Below are 18,566 nucleotides of genomic sequence, written 5' to 3' on the forward strand. Positions count from 1 at the left end.
CCGGGAAATGGCTGTTTCTACCCAGCCTTCGTAGGAATGCTTTCCCAAGACTAATTTGTGAATTATGTGTATTTCCTTTAAAAATGTATTTTACTCCCTCACTAACCGAGTTCAGTGGAGGGCTAATATGCGAGAATGGAGGGAGTCCACCAGAATTATCCTCCAGGTTTTCATCTGGACTTTGTGAAGGGTTTACTCTGGAACGTCATACACTCTTGGGACTATATGCAAACTTCTGGACCCACGTATTTATTTTTCTGGTGGGTTATAATATCCTGATGCTTATCAGCAGAAGTTTGTAAATTTTAGCGTATGGATGGGTTGTGGAAGAGAGAGAAGAGAAACCACAAACAGAATATTCATACATTTATTTATAATGAAATTATGGTCTAAATATTTACAACATATAGGAAACCAGAGAATATGTTTATACAAAGCCAGCCTGCAAAGTATTCAAATGTGCAAAAATGACAGTTCAGTATCTCAAACTACTCCTGGTTCAGCAGACTAGCTCCTTCTTTCACACATCAATATTTGATACAAAAAAGTTCTTTTGGCAAAACCTGTAATGCCAAGAAAAAGGACAAGTTGCAATTTCAGTCACTAAGTCCACCATCCATCCTATTGTGAGCAGTCAAATCTCTCTCTCTTAGCTGCAACCAGTTCTGAGAGAGACAGACCACTGTGTTTCATTTCTGTGACGAGTTCTGACCAGCTTTTGATCAAGCAGTTTTCTCGGACCCAGCTGAAGACATGGAGCTTATTAGAAGGGCAATAAAACTGCAATTGCTTTCTCTGGGACAAGAGTGCCTGCAGGTGCCAGCTTTGGATCATCCCAATAAAAAGACATAACGAAGGGGAACAAAAAGAAACCCTTCATTTTCCTACTCAGGATCCAGCTACTTCCAACAGCTTTAAATGAGTAAAACTGCATTTTCCAAAACAAAAGAATGCAAAAATGAAATAGGGATGAACTGTTCTTAGATTAAATGGTGCTGAAAGGGAAGGATGGTCTTAAAATCATCTCCCCACTAATAAATAGTAAGGCTTTGTTTGTAACCAGTTGTCAGCAAAATTGACCAAACAGTAGTAAAATACGAATAAAACTTTCTTTTTGTCAGAATAGGGGCCGTTCACGTGGAAAGGCTGGACAGGTTAAATGCGTGCTGGAATGACCCTGCTGGGACGCTCTGCGTAACAAGCACATTTCACCAACTGTTAAAAAGCTGCTGAGACACATCTGTGATTCTAATTTTAACAGATACTATGTCACTGCAGAAACAAGGATGTTTAAAAAAGAATGAAACCCCTTTAAGAAAGGGGACACTGCATCTCTAACTTCTGCAAAGGTCCATGGTGGTTCCCAGTACAGGCCCCAGAGTCTTACGAAATCAAATGCATGCATTATTGCTAAAGAGAGTCACCGAGGGTCAAAGCTCTGTTCCACTGTTTCCTATGGGGCCATCCAGAACGGCATCTGTTGTTTAGCTCGTGGTTGGGACGAAGGGTACTGATACCCCAAACTCCAGCCCTGTGGAAAACTACTTGCATTTTTATGACCCCCATGCTCCTCCTCTTCATCAGATGAATCTGCAGCATAAGCCACCAACCCGAATCCCTTCTCTGCAGTTTTCATCTTCTTGACTGGATACTCTAGAATAGAGAAAAACAACCCAACCCCATCCCCCACCAAGACAAAAAAAAAAAAAATACCATAAATTCGTTAATAAAAAAAAGATGTTAATTGTAAGTGGTTAGTTGGACACCATTTTGAGGTCACAGGGTCAATGGTCACCCAAAAACGTTGAAGATCACACGAAAAACAGCACCAGCATCAGCAAATGTGAATCCACCAGAACCATGTAAGAAAACAGAGAAAGAAAAAAGAAACACAAAAAAAAAAAAAAAAAAAAGAAAAAAGAAAAAAAAGGAAAGTTAGCAAATAAGTCTCTGGATGCTGATATTTCACCTTTTAAAGAGTTAAAAGAAAAGAAGTTAAGAAAAGAAAAAAATGTATTTTCTTCTGCTCATTTTTATTAGGACTACAGACAAAGAACACAAGTGATCCCATATTCCTCTAAATTCTGGAATACTAGGAGGCAACATTTTTTTAACAGCCACAGGCTGACCATTCACAACCAAAAGACCTATGAGGAGAGATGTAGCTCACCTCCTAATACAAAGAAAAATCAATCTTTTTTAAAAGTGGGCTCTACACCCAACATGGGGCTTGAACTCACAACCCCGAGATCAAGAGTCGCATGTTCCACCAACTGAGCCAGCTGGGCGCCCCGAAATATCAACCCTTAAGTCTCTATCAGATTACCTCCAGGTATTGACAACAAAGGCAACAAAATTTTGAAATGACCTACCAATCATTAGTATTTCCTAGGGTTTTAATGATGCTATGTATAAAATGTAAGTTGACTAACTTTTCTAGACAAACTTTGATTGAAAAGAAAAGCTTATGTAACTATATACTGGTCTTATTTAAAAAAAAAAAGTATCCTCCTTAGCCTGTGGATTTTAAGTTGGATTAAACACCTGAACAAGTGCCACCTGAATGAACATCAGGTCAGAAAACTAGTAACTTAGGACCAGTCTTAGCTGCCCTCGTGTCCCCAGCTACACCTCACTCACCGTGGCCCCCTGCTCCGGCCCCAGACCCATTCCTTTCATCAGACTCTGCTTTCATTCCAGTCACTGGGAAGGCTGGTGGAGGCATCAACTGCCTGTTAGAAGAAAAACCATGACAGCCTTTCAGACAGATTCGATCAATCGCACCTTCTCCCTGGGTAGTCGAACCGTTCACCTCCACCCTTTCCACCTGACCTCACCCTGTGACCTAATAAGCCAGTTGTAAGATAACAAGTTGCTAGCCCGAACAAAAGCAGCAGCACTGCTGTGGGAAGCCAGGCCCGCCCCAGGAAGGCTCAACAAACCACACAGGACAGGGGGGTTCTCAAGCACTGGATGGCAGCTGGACCCCCATTCAAGTACCTCAGTCCATAATATTCTAGGACTCTTTTTTTTTTTTAACATTTTACTTATTTGAGACAGAGAGAGAGAGCACCAGCAGGGGGAGAGGGACAGACGGAGAGGAGGAGGGAGAAGCAGACTCCCACTGAGCAGGGAGCCCGATGCGGGGCTCGATCCCAGGACCCCAGGATCATGACCTGAGCCGAAGGCAGACGCTCAGCCAACTGAGCCCCCCAGGAGCCCCAGTATTCTAGGATTCTTAGTAGCAAACACGGCTTGTGTAAGACTTCGGTCACTGCCTACGGTTAGGAAAATGCCCAAGACCGGGACAGTGAAGCAAGAACGGAATGACCCAAAGCCTGGGGTGACGGCCGCGACACTGGGAAAGGGGCAGCGTACTCCAGCAGTGCAGCAGTTATTAAAAAAGAAAAAAAAAAAGGAGTTTATATAAGCCAAAGGATTTCATTACACTTTGACTGATCCATTATTATTATTTTTTAAGTAGGCTCCACACCCAGCATGCAGCCCAACTCAGGGAGTGAACTCACGACCCCGAGATCAAGACCTGGGCTGAGATCAAAAGAGTCCGACGCTCAACTGACTGAGCCCCCCAGACGCCCCTTCATGACAGCGTAAGAACATGGAAGCTCACGGCAATGACCGTTACCCACACTAACGGTGCAAAGCACTGACATGGGAGTCATTCGCATGATGACGCTCCAACGAACTCACCTGTCCCTCTCTCGCTCTTTGCCTGAGGAACTTGCCGGCTTCGATCCTGCACCTTCAATCTCATTCTGACTGGAGAAGCCTGTACCTAAATTAGTCATATGAATGGGTCCATGCTATGAGCAGAAAAATACAGCGGCATTAGCAAATCTACAACTGCTGCATTGACTTCGCTCCTTAACGTAACTGTCAAGTGCCTCGTCTTTCTGGTCAGCTGCCGTAAGCTCCCTCCACAGCCCTCTGGGATCTGGAGCATAACCACAGCTGAAGGAGACGGGATCTTTCTCTGCAGGACTGGGTCATGCTACGTGTATCTGCTTTCAACTACCCTTTTATAAACTTTAGTTTGTTTCAAAGAACAGGTCAAGGGCTCTGGCAAAAAGTAAAGGTGCTTCTCCTGATAAAACAAAATGGCACCAAAACTACCCATTTATTTAAAACTTCACATTTAAGTAATATTTTTAAAAACTCTCTTCTTGAACGAATACTTATGTAACATGTGTGCACAGAATCACTACATTTCTGCCCACTTTTTGTTGCAGGTGGTGGGGACTGGAGAAAGTACCTGCTCTCTTTTATGCATGGAAAGAACAGTAAATTGAGAGCCAAGGTTTAAGTACAAACCATATGTTGGTAGGTAGAACAGAAATGAGAATTATCTGAGGCTCTCGGGAGTGCCGTATGGATAAGAGGAGGTGCGGAATTCTACAGAACTCCTTCTAGGTGACAGTCATAGACCTCCCGACCTCTCTCCACGTGGAGCTTTGTATTTTCTTATACTGATCCCAAAGACCAACCCACCCAAAGGGAGTCACTCTTGCTTTAAACTAACCCCCCAAGGGAAAAAACCTAATCTAAATGGATTCCAGAAAACAGAAATCTAGTATTGGGAGGACGGTTAATACAGACGTGAACTGATCTTTCTTTAGGGCGAATACAGTAAGGTAAGGTGAGGAAAGTAGGGTATTTTATTTAACCTGGTATCCAAGGAGTCCGGATTCTCGTTCATCAGGCAGCTCCTCTGTGAATCGCCTCTTCTGTGCCTGGGGTTGAGTTGGGAGTGGGGGCTGGGGCGGGGGTGGGGGCTGGGGTTGGGGGCCGGCAGGCAAGGCAGTTTTGACAGGAGCAGCAGGAATAAAAGGCCCACTCATCGGACTCTGGGACCAAAACAAACCGGGGGGAAAAAGGTGTGAGAATGTCCAGCCACTTAATAAAGAAAACAGTATCACAACAGACTTTAATAAATCCATGTGTGTCCTAGAAATCCTGTATCTCTGGTCCTTAGCTTCCCTCCTGGATCATTTGGGGACAGGAAAGCCTAGCCTTCCCACCTTTGTGGTAGGGAAATGCAAAACTGACAATCTCTCCAGTGCTTTGAACTCTCAGGAAAAATGTGCTTTTGCACTGGAGTTGTTAGGACCAACAAAGAAAAATTCCAGCCACTTACTTAGTTCAGAAGTTATCCAGCAAGAACATTCTCCATTTAGACCCCTCTAATATATGTGATTAGCTCTTTCTGACTATAAAGGCTGCTAATGCTTGTGGCAAAGGCAAGTTCATCTGCCACTTCTAGGGATAAGTTGTTACAGAAAGAGGGAATCTGTCCAAATATTGTAAGAGATTGTTCCAAAAAGGAATGAGGACTGATCCAGGATGTCTCAGAGAAAACAAGCACTTCTCAAAAAACAAAACGGCTAATACCTGTTGAATGCTTGGGTCATCTCCCTTAATCCTTGCAACCTCTGAGACAGTATCATCATGCCCATTTTCTAGAAGGAAACCAAAGCCTGGATAGGCTAAGTCACATCCCAGGATTGCACATCTCAATCACAGGAAAGCATGAGGAACCCTGGCAGCCTATGTCTAAAGCCCAACCCTAAAGGGCTAGCCTGTCCTACTGCTTTCTGGTCACAAGGCAATGTGGCTCAAAGCTGGAGACCTATGGCCCTGCCAAACACAGAAGGCAAGGGGACCAGGGGTCACAACCAGAAGTTAGGGAAGTCTTCTGCTGTCTCACACTGCAAGCCCCCTTCAGTGCTCACAGCCCACCGGTCAGCAGGTGGCCCCGGTGCACTCTGAGAGGCCCACAGAGAAGGGCCTACCATCAATCCATCTCCGTGCGCTCACTCACTTCTGCCCTGCCTCAGAGAAGGGAGTACATCATCCACGTGGATGGGCTGGCTACCTGCCCTGTCCTAAAACTCTAGCTTCTTATGTAGTTTGAGAACATTTATAATCCTTAAGTTGTAAAGTTCATGTCTCTCTCGGCCCAGAACCCCTGCATATGGTGTATTTCTTTTGAAGATTAGTAACTCAGTTCTAATCATGGAAAGGCACGTAGGCCGGTCCCCTCCTCCTCGAGGGAGGTGCAGGCAAGTGACAGCCCACAGCGCGGCAAACCACGACTGTGGCTCGTGATCCACTTCGGGAAATCCAGTGTTTCGGGACCAGCCGTGCGTGGTCATTCGTATTGTCCCCGGCTGCTTCTGTCCCAGCAATGGAGGGCAGCGGGTGTGGCAGAGCCTGCATGGCCCGCGAAGCCTAAGCTATCTGCCACCTGGAATTCCAGAGCAGGCTTCCTGACTCCTCTTCTAAACCACTCTGTGGTGGAAAGACTCGTGACACGAACTAGAGCCTTCGGGACGGATACACACGTGTACACGCCGCTCCGAAGCCCTGGGGCAGCTCGGGATGACGACGCAGGAGAAGAGGACCTCACGTTACACAGTAACGACACACTCTTTCTTTCGGAAAGACACCACCACCTGTGCACCTGTCCCCGGCCACTTCTCCGGGTTCACACCCCGCGTCCTACCTGTGCAGTGCCAGCTGGAGGCTGCACTTGCGTTATCGGGTATTGTGTTGGCACAGGTGGGACTCCAGTAGGTAATGCTGGCAAGACTCCCGGTGCCAGTGACACAGCTGGTGGCACCATGCTTGGTACTCCGTAGGGAGGCTGAACTGGCTGCTGAGGAGGGGGAACAACAGGGTAACCAGACTGATAGCCATTGGATGGATAATATGGTGGCTGAGGAGGGACACTACTTATAGCAGAGGGTTGTGTATAGCCTGAGGGGGAAGAAAAAAAGTGTTTAATCAGCTGCAGCAAAACGAGACATTTTAGCTGAATATTAACTTAATCTCTAGGGAAGAAAAATACTGAGGTACAAACGGCTTTCCAAATTACCGTAAGTTGGAGGGGACACTATCAGTGCCCTGGCACGTCTAGCCTTAACTATCCTATTTTATACATAAATATCACTAACAAAATATTTCTTTTCCTTAACACTTTAAGACATACACACCTGGTAAAGGTACAGCAGTATTAATCTGATTCACAAATCTAGAATATTCAGCATGAACCTGGAAGAGAAGGGAAAACAAATTCATATGGGACAGTCCCAATTCACGGGGTATTTGCAAGGGTCCGATTATACAACTCTAGGACCAAAGCAGCTAGGAATTAAAAATAAAAACATTTCCACTGAGTAAAAAAGAAAAAAAAATTCCCACCGATATTTCAAATAAATTTGGACTTGTTTACATCTAAATTGTAATCAGACACGGGGCGCCTGGCTGGCTCAGTCAGTAGAGCATACGACTCTTCAGCTTGGGGTTGAGTTCGAGTCCTACACTGGGTGTAGAGATTCCTTAAAAATTAAGTCTTAAAAAAAAAACCCACCAATCAATCAATCAATCAAGGGGCACCTGGGTGACATAGTTGGTTGAGTGTCCAACTCTTAGTTTCAGCTTGGGTTGTGGTCTCAGGGTCATGGGATCGAGCCCCACGTCGGGCTCACACTCAGCTCGGAGTCTGCTTGAGACTCTCCCTCTGTCCCTCCCCCACTCTCCAAAAATAAATTATTTAAAAAAATCGATTAATCAGGGACGCCTGGGTGGCTCAGTCGGCTGAGCATCTGCCTTTGGCTCAGGTCATGATCCCGGGGTCCTGGGATCGAGTCCTGCATCGGGCTCCCTGCTCAGCGGGGAGTCTGCTTCTCCCTCTGCCTGCTGGTCCCCATTTGTGCATGTGCTCGCTCTCTCTCTGACAAATAAAATCTTTTTTAAAAATCAATTAATCAATTAATTTTGATAAGGTGCACCATATAAATTATGAAGCAGAATGTGGGAATCGGGAACTTCCTAAATCCCCCAACGAGACTCAATTCTGAGGTACAAAATCATTCAGAGCCAGAAACAAAGTTAGGAAATTCCTAGGTTGTCAATTCATTCATGCTTTTATTGACGGACTTGTCCTCAAGGAGCTCGGGGCTCAACACAGGGCCGGTACGTCCCCTCATCCAGTTCTTCACTGTGAACACCCCACCGAGTCAGTAACTTCAGTGTCAACAGAGACACACAGAGGGTGGTCAGGGAAGTTATCTGGCGCAAGGCATGATAAATCAGGTTACTTCACAAAAGCAAAGAACGCAGCTTCCCAGAAGGGCACCCTTCAATACCAAATAACACAAGGCCGAATAAATGCAACCCCCAAATCTGATTGCCCTCAGGGGCTCTACAACTGGCCCTGCTGGATTAACTTGTGGCTACTAGATTATAGAATAAAAAGAACAGATAATCAAACGAGCAATTAGCCCAAAGGCATTGCTAACTGGTTTAAACTATTACAGCTCTGCCCTTACTCTAGCTGCACTTACTCTTAAAAAGAACTTGGACTGCCCACCGGTAAACAGCTTGGCCAAGATTGAAAGCACTACTTAAATAGCTGACAGCACTGAGATTTTACACTGCTGCACTACACATTTCAAATTCCACACTGGAACAGTCTCCGAAGAAGAAATGCACGCCAGCTATGACCCTGAAGAGGGAAGTCTGTCTTCCTTATGGAGAATCTGAGTTGCCAGAACAGTGCCAAAATTCAAGTCCACCCAGAACCTCAGAACATGACCTTATCTGGAAACCACGTCTTCGCAGATACAGGTTGTTAACGTGAAGTCATGCTGGGTCACGGTGGGCTCTAAATGCAAGGACTGCTACCCTTACGAGAGACAGACAGACAAGGAAACACAGGAGGAGGCCAGGAGACAATGGGGGCAGAGCATGGAGCTCTGCTGACATGGGGAAAGAATGCAAAGACCAGCAAGCTGGGAGAGGCATGGAACATTCTCCCTCACAGGATTCGTTCAGAAGGAACCAACCTTGCCCACACTCTGATTCTGACTGGCTGGCTGGCTTCCAGAACAGTGAGAGAATAAATTTCTGTTGTTTTAAGTCACCTAGTTTGTGAGAACTTGAGATGGCAGCCCCAGGAAACCAATACCGGTGGGAAAATCGCTAAGACACAGCCCTTCTGAATAAGAGCCACAAACAGAACTCACTGTTTGCAAGAGATTCTCACAGAGCTTCTTGGCAGCAGCCAGGCCTTCCGGTTTGGGGTGACTGCAGAGAAGTACAAACCAAAAATTCAAAGAGGAGAAGAGTAAAGGATACAAAATTTTGCTCTCACTTTGTATGCTGTTTACAAATTTAATATATTCAACACAGCACCAATCTAAGTTTCTGAAAAATCACAAAATAATGTCTTCTCAGCCCTTTAACCTATGCCAAGTATCATTAAGACAAATACTTCATTGGTCTCTTTGAGATAAAGATATTAAAAAACATTTAAAAGTCACTAAAATAGCGGCGCCTGAGTGGCCCGGTTGGTTGAGCGTCTGCCTTCGGCTCAGGTCATGATCCCGGGGTCCTGGGACGGAGTTCCAAGTCAGGCTCCCTGCTCAGCGGGGAGTCCGCTTCTCCCTCTCCCTCTGTCTCCTGGCTTGCGTGCTCACGCTCTATCTCAAATAAATAAAATCTTCTAAAAAAAAAAGGTCACTAAAGTAACTGCAAAATGTGTTAATAACACCATAGGTTTATTTATTTGTTTTTTAAGATTTTATTTATTTATCTGATAGACAGGGAGGGAGCAAGCACCACCAGAGGGGAGGGGCAGAGGGAGAGGGAGAGGCAGGCTCCCCACTGAGCAGGGAGCCCGATGTGGGGCTCGATCCCAGGACCCCAGGATCATGACCCAAGCCGAAGGCAGATGCTTACAACTGAGGCACCGGCACCCCATCACCACAGGTTTAAATGAAGATGACTTTAGGCTCATCACAGCTCATTTTAGGGTCACAGATGTGTATAAAACCCAAGAACCTCAATACGAAAAGAGACAATTCCACTTCCCAATTCAACAGTTCTAATTATAAAGTGATTATCGTTAGTATTGACCTACATCCCTCATGTTACTACTTATTAAACCTATTTTCTTACTCCTTTTGAATCACTCCTGCCTGTACTAAGCAGTTGACAAGCATTCCAATGTCTTCGCCCCACCCATCCATACGTACCTAATGTAAATGTACATGGGTTCAAAAGCTTCTCGGCCGGAGGCTGGCTCAATGCAACCTGAACCTTTGCCTCTTAGGAAGACTTTGGCACCCGTTTCAATCTGAATGTGCTGTAAATAGGAGCAGCCTGGACCTTCTACTTTCTCCTTGACATTAAAGGTGGGCACAGCATGCTCTAGACCCACAAATAATTTGTCTTGAACATAATGCATCTGCAGAAGAACAGAACACCTCGGATTAAACACACGACACCTAATTAAATCCGAATCTTGAAAATCATTTTGCAGAAAACTTTAATCCTCCAGAAACTTTTAATCACTGCCAGAATAAGGACCCCTATAACTTCCACCGCTGAGTCCATAAAAAACAAATTTCATAAAGGAGCTTCATTTAAACGAGCACTACAAAGGCCACGTGCCTACCTAGAGCGTGAACACCTTCCTCCGTTCAGCAAAATCTACTTACCAGGTACAAAAGCGAAGACTCACTACCACGCGCACCCCCAGCCCCGGACTGCCTAGGGCAGCAGGCACCCACAGCAGAGTCTCCGGTGAGACCAGAGAAGCATGTTGGGTGGTACAGTCAGCCCGGGGGTTCTCCAGTGAGGGCTGCTCTCTCCCACCCTATTCTCTAGGAGGGTTGTATCAGCAGAGTCTTACTTCACCAGACTCAGCCTTCTTAGTCCTCCAGCTGCCGTCACATTTATACACACAAACACAAACCACTGACTTCCAAATGTATGGCGTGGACATGCTCTGATCCATAGACACCCTTTCTAGAATACGTCAAAGTAAAGACATGTGTGTTCAGATGTTCACTGCATCTTGGAAGCCGAAATGGTCCATTAATAGGATAGCATCAGGTTGTAGTAAGCCTCAGGTTGGATTTCAGGATTTTTCCTCATACTTTCCACATTATTTGACATATACCACTTTTACAGAAATGACAAAGCTGTTGACGATCTCTCCACTAAACATACCCCGGACTGGAAGGGAGGCTTCTGGCTCACTGCTGGAGATAACTGCGCGATGGGAGCCGGCTGGTGATACACTGTGACTGTCGCACCATTGAAAGTTGGACTCGTCCCCGTGGCAGCTTTGACCACCCCGTTGGTGATAATTTCTTTGATTCGGTTTACTGCTCCTATGGAAAAGCAGAGTGAGATAGGATACCAAAGGAAGGAAGGAACTGACTAGTTCCCAATGACAGACCGAGGCCAATGTGCAACTACCCCTGTATTAATCCATTTTACGGGACACCCAAATATGTGGTCCTCACCCTCGTGCCCCCAGCACACTCATAAGCAATTCATACACAAGTTACAACAGCCACCAGGAACATTCTGCCGACTTATTCCATACAGCCCTGTACTTTGTCCTCCACAAAATGTGGGATGTGAGCCAAACCATTACTTACTGTCCACTAATTCCCGCGTCTGGCCCTGAACGTGGAGGTATAACGGACGATCCCTACAAGAGAAACATAAAATGGTGATCCCAAACTGGTCATGACCAAAGGAACCATATGGGTCACAAATCAAATCCATCACGTTTACAGTTTCCAAATAAATAAAAGGCACTACATACAAGGAAATGGTGTTGCAAATTTCTAGAAATATGGTTTTACAGCTGGGGAATAAACAAACTTTTCTGGCTGCTTCAAGTTAATTGGTCCACACAGGGATCAAATCTGTTCTTCGGGGCTCATGAATACTGGCATCCAGTCAACTGAGATAACCTGAAGTCTGAGAATAAAATTCCTTTTTGTTGGCTATCTAACAGGTTATGGGCAGTTGTGCTCCTGGCTATCCAAATTAAAGGGGCAAAAGTGACGGTGGCCTGTAGACCCATGTCTGTGAGGCCCACAACCAAGGGGACTCTAGATTCTAAATGTAAAGTGGCTTAAATTCTGATTTTGATAATAATGGAGGTCATCAAAAACCATACAGTTAATATAAAGCTATTGGTAAAAAATAACAGTATTTAAAGATAAAAAAGTTCAAAACAGCAACCAGTACATACACAGAATTGAAATATATTCTTGGTTTCAGGTAGGGACCAAGTTTTGCCTCCTAATTATATTTAGTTTAAGCCAGTGTGAAAAGTTTTGCACTGCCCGACTACCTGCCCTCAAAACTGAGTCATGGGAGGGATGCAAGGACAGGGGGACAAAACCTTTCAGCGGAAAACCTTACGGCGGAAAACCTTACAGCCTATGGCCATCGTAGAGGCAATGAGTTGTCTGATAAAAGGAGGTTTTTTTTTAAAAGGGAGTTACAACAAAATACAGACGCTTTTGTTGGGGGAAATATTCCCATACAAAAGTTTGGAAGTGCATACTGTAAATGTAGCAATTATCTCATTTCACACTTTACCATAATTTGTTTTCTCCAATAAAATGTTACCTGCGAAATAAATAATCCAAAGAGCAATAGGAAGGAACACAGCTGCCAACACTCCTTACGTGTCTGAGGTGTCCCCAACTCCACTACACAGCGTGTGTATTTACACACACAAAGCTACCCAAGTCTTTGCACACATTTCCTAACAATGAAAACATGAAACTAACGTGCCCCACCTTTCCCCAAAGCAAAGGATGTGCATACACACCCTGGTCCCACTTTGGCCTTCTCCTCAGCAGTCATGAATCTCCCTCGAGTTGACACTGCAGCCCCACTAAGTCGGCTGATCTAAAAGGGAAACATTCTATTAAAAAGATGATGTGGCAATTGATCGATTTCAATGGCAGGCAGGAAGACGGATTTTCCCCATTCATTCACTACACCAATAGATAGGAACGAGTTCTCTCCTACACCTGAAACCTCAATTCCGTCTTTTCTTGCTCAGCTGACCTGGGGAACCCACCCATATCTGTTTCTTTACCTTCACTGAGAAGCTCCTCTGCAGTTAATTCAACCCAATCCTGACTTTGGACACTCATAAACATCTGACTTGTATCTGTCTGTGTTAGAGGTCTTGTTTTGCTGACTGCCCACCCGCCACCTTCCCCACGGCCGACATCCGCCCACCTCGTCCTGAGTCTGCCCCCGAGTCAGCAGGTTCCTGCACGTGAGAGGCACGTCGTTGATCTCCACCTCAGCCACCACCAGGTCATCCTTGCTTTTACTGCTAGTTAGGCCTTTGCCAGCAGCCTGAAGCTACAAGAGAGAGTACATTGGACAGTCTGCAAGATGAAATAGTATGTTTCTCCTATTCAATTTACAAGTGCCCCTCCCCAGGTCCCACCACCACCTTACCGCTCCCTTTACTTGCCTACAAACACAGTTGGAAACACTCCTGAGTTATTCTTCAAAGACGAAATAACAAGCAAACAAAACCTCACTACATCAAGTATTGTCAATTTACTTGAAGGCAATCATCAGATTTCTCTGGAACCTTGCCCATGTCTGCACTTCTATGACCACATAATCCCAGAAACCCTACAGACTAGGAGCTGCAATCTCCACGAGGAAACTTAAAGGACCAAGTTATGGTGCTTTCCAGCTCAACCCGCTAGCTGTGCGTGCAGCAGAATACGGGGCAGAGTCCAGTGCACGACGCGGAGTCCACGCACCTCATCTGTGTGACTGGACGCTGCCCTTGTGCCAACACTGCAGCCACAGCACACCACCTGCGACCAGTCCCATCCCTGCACTGATCCGGAAAACCCGTAAAGCTTATCTGACAACCCATTACTCTCTATCAAAGAAGAACTAAGAATGAATGAAATGCCAAGCAAAATCCTAAAACCTGATCTAGTTTCTCTCAATTTAATCTATAGGCAACTCCGGATATGAGTTATCTGAAAAAATTTTCATCCCAAGATGGCCTTCCACAAACCCTTTGTTGCCTTAGACCAAGATTCGGCAAATCTGCTCAAAGAAGATAAAATACAGTGTATTTCTTTATACACTAAATACATTTTTTAAAGAGACTGATTTATTTATCTTAGAGAGAGGGAGAAGGAGAGGGAGAAGCTCAAGCAGATTCCACACCCAGCACAGAGCCCAACACAGGGCTCGATCTCATGACTGTGAGATCACGCCTGAGCCAAAATTAAGAGTCAGACGCTTAAAATGGAGTGGGCCACCCAGGTGCCCCACATTAGATACAGTTTTCAACATGTGTACACAAACTACATAGACTCAACAATATCTCATCTCTGTTCAGCCCCTGCTCAGTACTGGCCACCATCAAAGGTACTTATCAGTGCTCTCCCACAGGACCTCCCGTGATGACACAGGTGTTCTCTACCTGGCCGTCCAACACAGCCACAGCCTCATATCCAAAGGCTGTGACAAGGAACTAAGTTTTAAATTTTAATTTAATTTAAATAGCTACATATGGCTACTGACTACTCTCGTGGACCACACAGGTACATGCCGCCAACCCCATCAGAAGAGGAAACTGAGACCCCATAACATATCTAAGCCCCATGACCAGTAACTAAGGATCCTGGGTTTCAAATCCACATTTTCTGATTCTAAGTCCACTACTGGCACCATGCTGCCTCCTGCTGTGCTCAACTGCTTTTTATTTTTTTTATTTTCTTTTTTTAAAGATTTTATTTATTTGACAGAGAGAGAGAGGCAGTGAGAGGGAACAGAAGTAAGGGGAGTGGGAGAGGGAGAAGCAGACTTCCTGCTGAGCAGGGAGCCTGAAGCGGGGTCGATCCCAGAACGCTGGGATCATGACCTGAGCCGAAGGCAGACACTTAACGACTGAGCCACCCAGGCACCCCTCAACTGCTTTTTAGAGGGAAAAAAATGAATAAAGGATTAACATCGGCGTTAAGAATTTGAAGATTTAGGGGCGCCTGGGTGGCACAGCGGTTGGGCGCCTGCCTTCGGCTCAGGGCGTGATCCCGGCGTTCTGGGATCGAGCCCCACATCAGGCTCCTCCGCTGGGAGCCTGCTTCTTCCTCTCCCACTCCCCCTGCTTGTGTTCCCTCTCTCGCGGGCTGTCTCTATCTCTGTTGAATAAATAAATAAAATCTTTAAAAAAAAAAAAAAAAAAAGAATTTGAAGATTTAAGCAGCATCCCACTTTAGTGTGCTTTTAATAATTCCTTGCAGAACTTAAAATGGACAATTGCTTCAATCCTTGCAATCAATAAAAATACAATGAATAATGAACTTCCAATTCACTAAAAGTTCCCACCAATTCTGCAGAACTTGAATATTTAAACATCCAGACAGATAATGGCCATTCTGCTGATGTTATACTCATCACTAGATGGCTAACAAAAAATTGTATCATCTTTTCCCCCCCAGCTTTACTGAGATATAAGTGACAAATAAAAATTGTAGATATTTAAGGCGAACAACTGGAGGTTTTGATATACGTAGACATTGGGAAATAACTGTCATAAACATGCTAATCACCACATTCATCACTCACCCAAATTGCATTTTCAAACACAGAACCCATCTCTTCACTGGAAGGCAATTTTTAATTGAAATCAAAGAACTTCTTTTCAAATGAGAATTCTAATGGAATGAGCCGTCTTAGAACACACTGAATTTTCCAGCTGTAGAGGCTTTCAAACAAAAGCTGAACACCTGACCATCTGAAGTGACTCAAGCCAGACATCGTTCCTGCCGTTACAGATCTTACACAATTTACATCCGTGAGCCTAGTTCTCCTCCTTTGTAAACTGTAATCCATCCCATTAAATTGCTGCAAAGATTTTTTTTAAGTGCAAAGTATGCATTCTAGCAATACAAACAGCCACTATACTCATCATCCTGTAGGAAGATTCTTGTCTTCTATTGCAAGACAAATTAAAGACTTCAAAGGTCAGATCCATCCTAGTCGTGAAATTTTAATTACACCAGAAATTCTATAAAATGACTAAATTTCCTCAATTTGTGTGAAACAGCAAAACTATCAACATATAAATTATTCATTTTATTTCACATTCAATTATACTATAGGCATCATTAAAAATCTACAGATTCTAATTTTTTTTTTAAGATTTTATTTATTTGACAGAGAAAGACACAGCGAGAGAGGGAACACAAAGCAGGGGCAGTGGGAGAGGGGGAAGCAGGCTTCCCGCTGAGTGGGCTCATGACCTGAGCTGAAGGCAGTCACTTAACAACTGAGCCACCCATGAGCCCCTACAGATTCTAATCATAAAGGATGTTGCAAGTATTTATTTACTTTTTAGTATAGCTGACTAGAGACATTTTAAAGCTCACTTGATTTACCTGAACGTTTCTTTTGACTTCAGGGGACATGCACATGTACTGAAAAACATATCACATTGTTGCTATACATGATTACGTAGACAGAAGTTAGGCTGAACTAAGTGCACAAAGACAAAATGAACTATTTGGTCTATTAATGTAATCAAAGCAACCAAAAGTGCCTCGTAAAAACAAACGACAAAATATCATGTGATGAATTCCAAAACTAAGTGACCTTTAAATTGCTGTAACCGTTTTCTCCTTAACACAAACAACTGTTCGATTACAGAATTACAAAATAACCCCTAGTGAAGTTGCAGTTAGCAGAGCCCCTCCAACCTCAAATACCTTCTCGGCAGCGTTCGGAGGTGGCTTCAGCTTCCCTTTGGCCATGAGCATGGCATTGATCTTGGCAGCCACAGCGGCTGCAGCATCCAAGGCGCCAGAGGGAGCAGCCGTGGAGCCCCCAGGACTTCCCCCACTGCTGGTAACCTCCCCACCGGGAGCCGACGGTGGGAGGAAGAGAAGGGGGGCTGGAGCTGGTTGGTCCCATTTGCTGCGGCGCCTACAGGAAGAAAAAGGAAAATATTAGGCCCCAAGGCTTTCATTTCTATTATTCTCCCCTTACTACGCTTTGGCACCCCGTTTCCCCGCTATCATGTTCTCTTTACACCTTCGAGTCTCCTATCAAGATTAAAATTACCATCCCTCCCTAAACAGACAATTGCTGCAGTATCTCCTCACTTCTTCCAGCCCTTTTCCCCTCCGTCCTCCTTCTCGAAACACTGCACTTTCCCACATGCCCTCGTTTTCATCTTCCTCTTCGCTGGTCCTTCCGAAAGTCCCTGCTTTCCACCTCCCCCCGACCCCTGCTGGCTTTTTTCGGGGCCCCCAAGGCCTGCTCACCATCTTTCTCCCCCAAAGCCCAGCCCTCCAGCGCGTACACATCCCACTCCAGCGCCCCCCCCCCCCGCCCGGACGCAGCTCCCAGCGGCCCTTCCGCCTCTCCTCCGCCCCGTGCGCGCTGCGATGCCCTCGCCCATGAAGCTTTACCCGCCGGCCCCGGGATGTGTCGCGCTCCCCGCGGACATGGCGACCGGCTCTGCTCAACCACCCGCCAACTACCCCACTACCACCTTCCCGTCACTTCCGCCCCCAACGCCCTCACGCACAGCCCCTTCCGGTCGTGAGGAAAAGCTGTTCCGGTGAAAGCGTCACTTCCAATTGGACTCTTGTTGATTTCAAGGCGGCCGGCGTTATCTGAGACAGGTAGGGTGTGACCTTCCTGCTTGCGCCCTGCCCTTGAGAAAGATGGCTGCCGCAGAGCATATCAAGGCGGAATCGGGGCGAGGAAGTCCATGTTTGTTGTGGGCAAGTTGGTAGCCTACTAAACAATACGCATGAGTCAGGGAACTAAACAGGTTTCTCCCCCGGTCCAGCTACGTCGTCTGGCCAGGGAGAGAGCCTTCCCGCCGCTGTGACCCGCTTCACATTTCTGTTACCTGTTTAGGGAAAGGCACATGGTGCTCCCAAAGGTCATGTGATGAATTTCTCTGGTTGTTGTACATCTGCGTGCCAACCACTGCTTTCAGAGCAGGGCCTCCGGGGTGCACCGCGAGGGGGCGTCGGCGCCTGGGCGGGAGAGCGGAGGTGAGGGGCGGGCTCGCACGGCCGCCGGGGTTGGGGGCTCGGGGTGGGTGGTGGACGGCGGAGGTGAGGGGCAGGCCGTGGACTGCAGAGGTGAGTGGCGGGCCGAGGCGCACGGCCCCCGTGGGGGCTCGGGGCGGGCCGGGGCGCACGGCCGCCGGGGGGCCTCGGGGTGGGTGGTGGACGGCGGAGGTGAGGGGCGGGCCGAGGCGCACGGCCGCCGTGGGGGCCCGGGGCGGGCGGTGGACTGCAGAGGTGAGGGTCGAGCCGGGGCGCACGGCCGCCGGGGGGCCTCGGGGTGGGTGGTGGACGGCGGAGGTGAGGGGCGGGCCGTGGACTGCAGAGGTGAGGGGCGGGCCGGGGCGCACGGCCGCCGGGGGGCCTCGGGGTGGGTGGTGGACGGCGGAGGTGAGGGGCGGGCCCGGGCGCACGGCCGCCAGGGAGCTCGGGGTGGGTAGTGGACGGCGGAGGTGAGGGGCGGGCCGTGGACTGCAGAGGTGAGGGGCGGGCCGGGGCGCACGGCCGCCGGGGGGCCTCGGGGTAGGTGGTGGACTGCGGAGGTGAGGGGCGGGCCCGGGCGCACGGCCGCCGGGGAGCTCGGGGTGGGTGGTGGACCGCGGAGGTGAGGGGCGGGCCGAGGCGCACGGCCCCCGTGGGGGCTCGGGGCGGGCC

At 47.0% G+C, this 18,566-nt stretch overlaps 1 protein-coding gene and 1 non-coding gene across 4 annotated transcripts; both read right to left on the reverse strand.

Annotated features, from left to right (window-relative positions):
* Window positions 1-353: 353 nt before the first annotated feature.
* KHDC4 (KH domain containing 4, pre-mRNA splicing factor) lies at window positions 354-17,420 on the reverse strand. 3 transcript variants are annotated; one of them, XM_045784144.2, is made up of 14 exons: window positions 17,301-17,420; window positions 16,596-16,812; window positions 13,087-13,215; window positions 12,668-12,747; window positions 11,475-11,527; window positions 11,038-11,201; window positions 10,059-10,270; window positions 9,048-9,108; window positions 7,014-7,071; window positions 6,524-6,777; window positions 4,686-4,865; window positions 3,712-3,824; window positions 2,641-2,732; window positions 354-1,653 (listed from the first exon to the last, which is right to left on the reverse strand). In XM_045784144.2, exons 1-14 carry the CDS (start codon window positions 17,336-17,338, stop codon window positions 1,454-1,456), a joined length of 1,851 nt encoding a protein of 616 aa, XP_045640100.1. In that variant the 5' UTR covers window positions 17,339-17,420; the 3' UTR covers window positions 354-1,453. The 3 variants fall into 3 exon arrangements, 2 of the variants coding, with proteins under 2 accessions (XP_045640100.1, XP_087711142.1); XR_006777200.2 differs by having other exon boundaries at window positions 1,596-1,653; window positions 3,712-3,796; XM_087855016.1 differs by lacking the exon at window positions 354-1,653 and having other exon boundaries at window positions 1,697-2,732; window positions 3,712-3,796.
* LOC123783831 (small Cajal body-specific RNA 4) lies at window positions 10,623-10,749 on the reverse strand. The gene has a single exon (XR_006777310.1).
* Window positions 17,421-18,566: the final 1,146 nt, after the last annotated feature.

The sequence above is a fragment of the Ursus americanus genome, chromosome 2 (assembly GCF_024610735.1).
Source record: "Ursus americanus isolate L20-20 chromosome 2, mUrsAme1.1.p, whole genome shotgun sequence".
Taxonomy (NCBI): Eukaryota; Metazoa; Chordata; class Mammalia; order Carnivora; family Ursidae; genus Ursus; species Ursus americanus.